This window comes from Melanostigma gelatinosum (genome assembly GCF_949748355.1).
Source record: "Melanostigma gelatinosum genome assembly, chromosome: 1".
Taxonomy (NCBI): Eukaryota; Metazoa; Chordata; class Actinopteri; order Perciformes; family Zoarcidae; genus Melanostigma; species Melanostigma gelatinosum.
Genome location: NC_136634.1, coordinates 9,939,850 through 9,950,423, shown reverse-complemented (window position 1 = coordinate 9,950,423; position 10,574 = coordinate 9,939,850). Strand labels below are relative to the sequence as shown.

Sequence of the window (10,574 nt, the reverse complement as noted above, 5' to 3'; positions counted from 1 at the left end):
TTCACATGATAGATAGTGAAAATGAAATACCTCACAATCAGTTTTCACAGTTGTATCTATAACACCATGTTGTTCAAGACACTGTTAAGGCAATTCAGAGAAACCCTGTGAGCACTGAAGATCCGGCACAGAATCTAAAAAAGTGAACTATAACACCGCCACTAAAAAAGATCATTCCCACACTCTCACCTGGATTATAAAACCAAACAGATACAATCAATGTATGATGCAGAAGAGGAGGAAAACCTCTCTCCCTGTAGGTACAGTGCAGAGAATTAAAGTTATTTATGGAGATATGCGTCAAGCCAGAGGTCGCCTGAGTTTTTCAGTGATCTGAAAGAAAAATGAGAGCAAAAATACACACAACACTCTTCAGGCAAGCAATTCATCACTCGACAATTAAGATTTGTTCATTACAATACAATCTCATTCTGTCTTGGTTCTTCTGCCAGTTGCACTTTTGAGTTCATGCCTTTGCTTTGGTGTTGGGAGTTTTTTTGACAACCTCAACGTGGCTCACCCCGGCAGACGATGAACTATCATTGGACTCACCTGTAAACGTCAGCGAGGCCTTGCCACATTGTTTTCACCTGGTAAGGAACGCCATGTTTCTCACACAGTGCGCGGACCAGCGGGGCCACCAGGTGGTAGTTGTGGCGCGGCATCGTGGGAAACAAACTTCAGAGACAAAAGGGAACAGAAGGCGTCCATCTGCATCAAACATGTCTCAACACATGTGTTTTGAATCTAAATAAATAATCATAATAATCATTTAAAAAATAGTGTTTAGCATCGAGAAGGATGGCTGCATTCACCCTTGTTTCACAATGTCTGACTAGAGATAAACCAGTTTACATTCAGTAAAAAGTAGTCGTTTGACGTTCACATTGACTCTATTGTAATTGATACTGAACACAGAGGAAGGTATTTGTCAAAAACTATGCTTGTGTTACAAATAACTAAAAATACAGCAAATGTGAACTTCCAAAGACGTTTTACAAGTGCAATCCAAACTAATATACTTCTATCATTATATAAATACTACATTATATTATCTAGCTGTTTCACAGAAATGACAAAGTTCTCCAACTCTCATTTACAGGATATTAACAGGACATGAAAATCACTGCAGTCCTAATGTTTATATTTTTACAAACTAGAGAATAGTTTCATCTTTTCTCAGTTCATTTCCTGAAATAGATCATGTTGTGTTTTATAGTTATTAAATGCACTGGAGATCCTCTTTGAAATACAGTTTTCCCTCCATTCTCTGAAAACCTATTTTCTTTCAACCACAGTTCCTGCATGAAACTGTTCAAAACAAGGTTTGTGGATTATCGAGAGTAACTGGGTCAGGATCTCTGCCGTTGAGTTTTTCATATGGATTTTTGACGCTTTGAGCACCACAAGCCGACTGCCATATCGTCTCATTATATACAGTATATATTAGAGAGAAGACAGACATCTCTACAGTCAATATCTCCAAAACATCATCAGCTTATTCAAGCTCTCATACAGTACGATGTTTATGTTGTACAGTATATAGAATGATTGTTTCTCTTTTCATTTCAGGACCCTTTGTCTGTTTTTCCTACAAACTTTGAACCGATGAGCACGTGTTCTCTTTAGACTCAATCACTGACTTACTGGTGTTCGATTTGAAAGTTGAGGTGTCCGCTGAACCAGTCGTTGAAGGGGGACTGCTCGATATTACAGGTGGCGTGCAACTAAAGTAGAGGATGACACAAAAGACGTGTTAACGCATCAGCAGCACGTACAGCTGACTGTGTGGACTGTTTGACAATGAACCAGATACCTGCATGGACAGCCAGTCCTGGTGCTTCTCGTGGTCGATGTTCATCGGCAGATGATTCATTTGAGTCACCCACACAAACCAGTTGCTCTCCAAAAACCTAATACAAGGCAACACAAGACAAGTGACTGAATAATGTGCCACACCATATGATCGAGGTGTCACTTCATAATTCTTTATAAAAGGGTTCATACGCTGAAACTAATGGGTATATTTAAATTCAGTAATTTATTAAATATATCATGATGGTCATGTCGTGTATGTTTGGATTGTGGTGTTTACCTGACGAAGCTGATGAGCACCACTGAGCCAAACAGGCCATACATGGGCACAGAACAGCAAAGGTAGCGCAGGTAGTAAGACAGAGACCAAGCCAGATCCTTCATAGAGACAAGAGGGTGAACATGATCTTTGTTATCAAGACTCAACTCTTATCTTCACCGAGCTAGCATGTATCCTAACATAACCTAGATGTGCAAAATGCTCATATAATCTGCACTGTACCACACAGAAGACAGCAGCTTACCACCCAGTCGTGGCGGGAAATCATGGTGCGAATTATCTGAATGTGGAAGTAAACTGGAATGAGAAGTGGCGGTCCAACTAAAACAGAGAAAAAGTGAAGTATTATTCCTGTGAAGTTTTCATAGTTTCACCCTTTTTAAATGTTAAGAAACATACCAAGAAAGAAGTACTGGTGTTGGTGGTGATAGGGCATATATTTGATCTTTTTTATGCCGTACTGCAACAGAGAGGAAAGTTAGGATGAGAAGCTGGTGAAAGATTAAACACCACATGTTTAAGAAAAAAAAACACATGAGTTACTTGCCTCAACCGGTTGAGTTGCTCCTACTACGAAGACGTGCAACATGTTGACATCAGGGTCCTTACTGAAGATGTTGGGTTTGGCGTGATGCTGGTAATGCCGGTGATTCCACCAGTTGGCTGATGCTCCCTGAGAAAACGGTCCTTTAATATCTGTAAAATCTTTAGAAAACAAAATGAACGATTGAGAATACCAATTACCTTCAAATGGCCGATGGCAAACTTGTGCAACACGTGATTCCAGCTGGACTTCTTGAAGACAGACAGGTGGCCAAAGTCGTGCTGCAGCCATCCAGCCTGCAACTACAGAAGAGGAAGAATAAACGAGCATTGACTTAAAGTTCGTCAACTGTAACGGCACGAGCGAAGAGATAATGATGTTCGAGTCACCTGCGCAGTCGCCAGCATGACGGCGCTCAGACAGGTCAGTGTCCAGCTAGTTCCCCAGACCCAGACGATCAGCCAGGCGAGGGCCTCCAGCAGCAGGATGTGACCCAGGTGGAGGCAGAAGAACAAAGGCTGAGCTTGAAACAGGCCCTCGAGCTCCGCCTTCGCACGTAAAGTGTGGAAATCCTGTATGATTGTCGCCTGAGAGCAGAGACGAAGAAATACCAGTCATTGGGGGTTCGAGAAAAAAAATGGGATGTTCTCACAACATTTGAAGGGCCTGCAGCTTTACAGTTTTAGGACTGAGATTAAGAAAAGAAGGGAAAAAAACAAGGCATTAAGAAATGAGGCATTAAGGCAGTTTGAGTTAGTTAACAGCTAAAGACACATGAGTGTCCGGAATCCAGATGTTCCTGAACACTATAAGACTCATGAATAACAAAACAGATGTGTGAATGGTCTGACCTACTCCTTTTCCTCAGGTGTTTCTGTACGAGGTATCGATCCAGCCATGCTGTCCCACTGACACCATGAATAACGAGATGTTTATTTTTACTTGAAGAATCTGAGACTGATCTCACGTTTTTGTTTCGGTCCTGGCTGGGCTCTGTCGCTGCCAGCTCTCCAATCAGCAGGGGCGTCAGAAACCTCCGCACAAACTTTACATCGGGATGAAAAGCAGTGAAAGCCTCCTGGAAAACAGAAATGAGAAAGTAACCCAGTAAATGAAAAAACATTTGCAAAATGTGTTTTAGAATTTCAAACTTCGTGTATAAAGCGGACAATTCTGGTTTCAATAGTTGTGCCACAAACAGCAGGTATCTGTGTTTTGGCAATTACAAAAAAAAAACTGTAAATGAAATCATTTGAGAAGTTTAGAAGGACAATGTCTCACAGGTGGAGCTGCTAAAAACTCAGGAGCCTAAACTAAACAGTATGATGAGTCACAAGCCAAAAAAGGCTGGAAACCACTGGTTTAATGTTCAATAAAGTGTTGGAGAACATCAAAAAGCCTCTTGTATTCTCAGGAAACGTGTTGAAATATAAAATATTACCGTGGCATCCTCTCCAGCATAGTGGCTGATGACCCGGATCCCTCCTGGGTGCTTTTTGGCCCACTGAGTAATGTTGTAAACCTTTCGATCGATCACCAGCCACTGGTCATTCCTGTTGCAGTGGCTCTGCACCTCCTCCCAGGTGTAGAAGGCACCAGCTCGCCCGCTGACCTGCTCTCCTGGCCCCGTCAGCTGGCCTCCGCCTCCCATCCTCACTGCTGTCTGTGGCCTGGGTCCACCTGCACACTAAAGGGCCAGTCAGCCACAAACCTTGACACCTGGATGTAAAAAGAAGAAGAGGTGTGTTGAACGCCCCTCTAACAGTGTGCAGTCACAGATTGTGCAGAGGGAGCAGCATCAACAGGAAGAGGGTTTAACCTGTTGCTCTGTTTACTTTGACCACCCAGCTGATTGTGACACAAGTGAAGTCAGACAAAGAGCAGAGCAACCTCTTCACTAATAACTGATGATGAAATACGACAACCAGGAGGCCGTCTTGCATGTGGATTTTAACATTTGCATAATTTGTCTGTATCGACATTAACCTCCAATAGCTTATACATTAAGTGCATATCCTCATAAAATGAAATATCGAGAATAATCTATATTTAGCGTGTAAAGGCGTTTAGGTGCGACTATTCTTTTTTTTTTTAAAGCCGCAGTTTATCATAAAAAGCGGTCAAAGTGTAGAAACACACAAAACAGACCCATCAAACCACAGACAGTGCGTTCATCGCCGGTGTATTGATTAGTTGAACAATACTCGCAGATAGCGGCAAGCTGTAAAGGCCCGCTGCGTGAAGATGGAAAATATTTCACACTTACAGTATCCAGATTTTGGCAACTCTCCCCGGGTTTCAGTCACATCAACACACCGCTTCACTTTATTTGCTCCCGTCTCGTTTAGACTCATTTCAAATCGTGAACATCACAAAAATTCATCCTCTCGTCTTGCCTAAAAATGTTCATGGACTCATTCACCCACTCACAGTGCAAATTCCGAGCCGATCATTCGAGGGTTTCTGGGCCAATCGGCGTACAGTACACCGGGGACCGCTGGCTGATGTGCAATAGGCTCAACAAGCAGCTCGTCCGACTGTCACACGGTCTCGTCTGTGCGCTCACACGGAAAGAGTCACCGTTAGAGCATCCTCCATCACATATAAATGTATTTTATTCATATATAATGAACAGCGTTACTTGGTGTTATCATTGTACAATAATCGATCTGTCTATATGTCTGTCTGTCTGTTTATCCGTGTCCTTATCCTTATCTATGTAATCATCTCAGGTGGAAGTTTATTTTTATTTTTAATTAAATTAAATTTTAGACTGACCAGCATGAAGAGATCCTTTGTCAAAGTGAAAACAGATCTCTACAAAATGATCGAAATCAATCAATCTTCGTGTCAATGTCGTAAGACAATACATTTAGAGATATTTACAACAATATGAAATGATTTTTGTGTTAAAGGAATCAACATCTGAAACACTCTTCAACTGTAAATAAAGTCACTAGTTAGTTTATTGTGATGTGTTATTATCTTATTGTTAACAACGTAAAATAGGCTATATTATTAAATGACATGTTATGAAATAGGTGTGTTGCAGTTCCCTCCGCCACCAGCAGATGCTGCAGATGTGTTCCTTTAATGAGACACCTTCCTTGTCCTCATTTCACCCCGAGGATGCAACAACTCAGCAGGTATCACTACAGTCTCGTGTTGCATCAGAAAAACATGCAACACTGTAATTCAACCCAAATGAGATGTTTCATTGTTAATGATTTGATCTTGGATGTTGGAAAATAACCTGTTTACATTTGTTTCAGTTTTTAATTGTTTTTGTTGTCTTTCCCATGCTGGCCGGGTCATGCAGTTCTTAATCTGCATTCAACACATCCACCTCAGCAGTCACATCCAGTCACCCGGGGTCTCTGTCTTTCAGTCTGCTGCTTACAGTCCATTGTGTCATTTCAGGGTCGTTTGAATGCGATGCAGAAATTTGCAAATCAGCTCTTTTGGTTCTCAGCATATCAGACAGGATTATCCTCAAGCAGCGCGCGGCCTGTCTCCCTGCTTGTCTGCTTCTTCTGCCACAGCTCATCAGGCTGACAGAAGCTTTTCCAGGCTTCTCTTCAGTATCACAACCAACAAAACATGCAATCAATCAAAAAAAGCATGTCTGCTGTTGTCAAGAATTCAACAAAGTACAGTATATTTTGTACAGTTTTGAAGTAACTTGAGTATTTCTATTTTGGGAGACTTTCCACAATTCTGCATTCAAACGGACATACAGTATTCTACTTCTTACACTACATTTAACCAACGGATAACACTTTAGTTACTTTTTTAAGATGAAGATTTTACATTCAGGTCCTTATTAAATATGATGCATTGCTGCAGATCAAACAACCCAACAACGCATGACGTTGTTGGAGTCTATGCACCACCTTCTACTGCAGCAATAATAAGCTTCCTGTAACGCATTCATGCATTCATAATTTCAGAAGAGATGCTCATTCATAAAGAGTACTTTGACCTTATTATTACTGCCTGTATTACTGCCAGTACTGCACAGTGTTGGAAATTGTGTTCCGATATTTCGCTCAACTAAAAATAGCAATAATCTCAATGTAAAAATACTGCTCTAAAAGTAAAACATCCTGAATTCGGAAGTCGAATTGAAGTAGTTTTTACTACAGAACGTTCTACTACTTAAGTAAAGGAACACTGAAGAAGCAAAAGTACTCATTCGGTCCAAATAAAGTACTTACGCATAAAATGGAAATCCTCAAGTAAGTACCTCAAAATTGTACTTTAGTACAGTACTTGAGTAAATGTACTCAGTTACATTCCACCCCTTGCTCCATACTGTCAGTGTGCAGTTGTAATGGAATATTTTTGCACCGTTTTAACAAGAAGAGGATATTATTCTATGACAGAGGATCATTTTCCTCCACTGGATCAGGTTAGTTTGTGCTGCTGCTGTCCTGTTATCTCAAACTTGCTCTGGGCTCATCAAATTTTGGAGCTATTTTTAGCCACAGCGTATGAATATATTTTAGTCGAGTCACCATGACAATCCAAACTGCAGTATAGCGGGTATCTCTCCATCCATCCTCCTATCCAGGTGGTGAAGTACTACTTTTACTTTGTTATTGACATTTGGTGGGACTTTTACTCAACCATACTGCTTATCTGATTGTCAATGCATCAATGATTCTTACACTTGCCTCAGGTTGAACACTGTTCAGGGTTAGCAGCAGTTCAGAAGTTATTTTTACGTCTGAGCAGAAATTCCCACGAAGGCTGTCGTCACAGCTTTTTAATTGGTCTATAAAAACCTGCTGTGTTTGTAGTGTCTGTAGTGTTTGATACAAACCAATACTAAAGTCACCATCTCACAGGAACAAACTATAGTTCAATACATATTAGTGCATCACATTTATGTTTTGTATATTACTTTAAATGTACTTATAATTGTCAAATAAATGTTGTGGAGAAAGAAACAGAATATATTTCCTCTGAATGTTAGTGGAGTAGAAGTATAAAGAGGCATAACATGAAACTATTCAAGTAAAGTACCGAACATTGTACTTAAGTACAGCACTTGATGCACTCAGTTTATATTTTTGGTCTAATTTGAGGCGTAAGGGCTTAAACTGTGTATCTCTTATATTAGTGCAGACAGTAGGCTGCAGTACATTACATGGTCACTGTGACGGAGATACCAGATATAACAAAAGGACAATTAGGCGTAGTGCCTTATTACTGCACAGAAACAAGAATAACCTAATTAATTCAAATTCAAATCTACAAAATGGGGAAAAAGGTGTTGATATTTATAACCCTACAAATGCAGTTTTCTTTAAAATTGTTTTAATACACATGTTAAAAAACAGTTGATAGGCGATAAAGTTTTCTTATACTACTATAAACACACACACACACACACACACACACACACTCCCCCCCCTCCCCCCCCCCCACACACACACACACACACACTCACTCACCATGTGATGTGAATGCCCCCTGCTCCGGTTACAGAGGGAGGGAGGAGGGAGGCAGCAGTACAATGTGAACCTTCCCACTGATGGAGAGAAGCGGCCGACATCAGGAGAGGACAGTCAGTCACTCAGTCAGCGCTGCAGTTTCCCAAAATGTGCAATTTCCTTCTCCAGCGCGGATTAGAACTCCGGGAGACCTCGGCCTCTAATGGGGAGCAGCCGCATTAACTCGTGGACACACTTCCATTAACTGCTTTTCTTTGCTGCCGGCCAGGTCACCGAGCTGCGCACGCACCGTGGGCTTATCCACCGACACCCGGCAGGAGGAGGGACATTAAACGGAGTATTTAGAGTCCTAAAGTGGCACTTCTTTCCTGTTCTGATAGATAGACCGGATCACGTGGACAGGTGACCTGAACGTGCACGCTGCACCTTATCTTCCTCTTAAAAACCTGGAGGAATAAAGAGGACAGGGTAAGGACTGCCAGAAATCTTTCAGCACAAAATTCTGCTGTATTTTTGTTGAGCTCAGCTACCAGCAGCACTATTACTGTTATTATTACTCCTACTATTACGACTACTATCATTACTACAACTCCACACTTGGTTAGATATATTCAACTGGTGTTTTCTGATGAAGCGGCAGATGACGTGACGAAGAGACACCTGATAAACTGCTGTGGCATGGCTGCAAGAGCGTTAATTGGTCCGGACCGTGATGCCGTTTGCGTCCGGTGGGTTCAACAACAAGACAACATTCGCTCCCAGGCGGAGGGCTAACTTGTCACGGACACTACCTCATCAAATGACTCTGCCCTGACTCACATAGGAGTCAGGGGGCTGCAGGCCACAGCATGGGCAACTCATCCAGGAAGGGAGAGGGAGAAGAGGAAGAGGAGGGTGCGAAGGATGGCGAGGAGGACGATATCACAGAGAAGAAGAAAGAAGAACCGGTGGAGGTGGAGGCAGAGCTTCCACTCGGGGTGGAGGAGTTGTTTGAAAGTGGGGATCCCGTGCTGGACTTGAGCTACCGTAAATTTAAGCGGTTGCCGTTGCGTGTTAGTGGACTGATGCATCTGGAGAAGCTGTATGTTTGTGGGAACCGCCTGCGCACTCTACCGGACAGCATCTCCCAGCTGCAAGGTCTGCGTACCCTTGCCCTCGACTTCAACAAGATGGAGGATGTTCCCGCGGCCGTCTGCCAGCTCACTAACCTCACTCGGCTCTACCTGGGCAGCAACCGGCTCGTGACCCTCCCACCTGAGCTGAGAAACCTGCAAAGTCTGCGCTGCCTGTGGGTGGAGAGCAACTACTTCCAAAGTTTTCCACGGGAGCTCTACGACCTGCCCAACCTCAAGTCCCTTCAGATTGGAGACAACCGGATGAAGACGTTGCCTCCTGACCTCTGCCGTATGGAGGCTTTGAGGGGATTATGGCTCTATGGGAACCGCTTTGATACCTTCCCCAAAGTCTTGTTGCGCATGGAGAATTTGACGATTTTAGATCTGGACCGCAACAAGATATCAGAGTTTCCCAGCCTGAAGCATCTCCACGCTCTGCAGCTCTTCTCCTACGATCACAATCCAGTGGATAGCCCTCCTAAAGTGGGCAAGGAGGTGCTCGTGGTTGGGGAAGGCGCTGCAGAGTTCTTGGAGGAGCGCGAGGCCAGGAATGAGAGACGAAAGGCTGCAGAGGAAGAGGCCGAAGAGTTGGCTCTGGCAGGAGAAGAGCCGGTGATTCATGGCATCCTGAAGAACAGCAGCTCCAACTCAAAACAAGCTGCGGAGACTGTAGAGGACGCAGACGGAGGAGGAGAGGAGGAGCCCCTGGCAAATGAGGAGGAGGAAAACATGGAGCTGCCCGTCACTGATTATGACGGAGCTGAGCTTGAATATGATGAGGAGGGGGTCGAATATGAGACGGAGGAGCTGATATGCGAGGGAGAGGGGTTTGAGTATGAGGGGGACGAGCTGGAGTATGAGAGGGCTCAGATGGACTATGAGTACGAGGAGCTGGAGGACTCGGGGAGACAAGATGAAGGGGCATGAAAAACCCCTCATACATCCAGACTCAGATGATCTGCAGGCAGGCGCAGGTGGATGACAGAGAAGAAGCTGACACAACAAATTAGCTGCGCTGCTAATTGCTAATCTAGCGTGAACTGTGAAAATGAATAAGCAGTGAGGCATTATGAAACTGTAAACTGACGGCAGCTGTGACATCTCAATCAGAGCAAATGACCAAATCAGAGCAGGACTCAGGTGGTGTGTGTGCGTGTGTGTGTGTGTGTGTGTGTATGAGAGAGAGGTGTATGGGTGTTTTACATTTGGGTTATTTTTGTGTACACCAACTTCCCTTATTAAATATGTACTCAGCTGATGACGTTGGTGTCAATCATTTATGGGAAAATATGTCTTACTTGGGAACCAGTGAACGTACCAGCTGCTGTTTACTTCACTGACACACTGTAGTATTTCCACAT

General features: G+C 43.2%; 2 protein-coding genes across 2 annotated transcripts; one reads left to right on the top strand and one right to left on the bottom strand.

Annotated features, from left to right (window-relative positions):
- Positions 1-281: 281 nt before the first annotated feature.
- Positions 282-4,320, bottom strand: fads2 (fatty acid desaturase 2; the record flags this gene model as incomplete). Its single annotated transcript, XM_079278072.1, has 12 exons — positions 4,081-4,320; positions 3,607-3,717; positions 3,029-3,226; positions 2,840-2,941; positions 2,643-2,768; positions 2,495-2,555; positions 2,340-2,416; positions 2,096-2,193; positions 1,817-1,913; positions 1,648-1,727; positions 553-678; positions 282-333 (listed from the first exon to the last, which is right to left on the bottom strand). Exons 1-12 carry the CDS (start codon positions 4,288-4,290, stop codon positions 282-284), a joined length of 1,338 nt encoding a protein of 445 aa, XP_079134198.1. The 5' UTR covers positions 4,291-4,320.
- Positions 4,321-8,946: 4,626 nt separating this feature from the next.
- On the top strand, positions 8,947-10,140 carry lrrc10b (leucine rich repeat containing 10B; the record flags this gene model as incomplete). The annotated part of the gene is made up of 1 exon (XM_079265422.1): positions 8,947-10,140. The coding sequence occupies one exon, from the start codon at positions 8,947-8,949 to the stop codon at positions 10,138-10,140; it is 1,194 nt and encodes a 397-aa protein (XP_079121548.1).
- Positions 10,141-10,574: the final 434 nt, after the last annotated feature.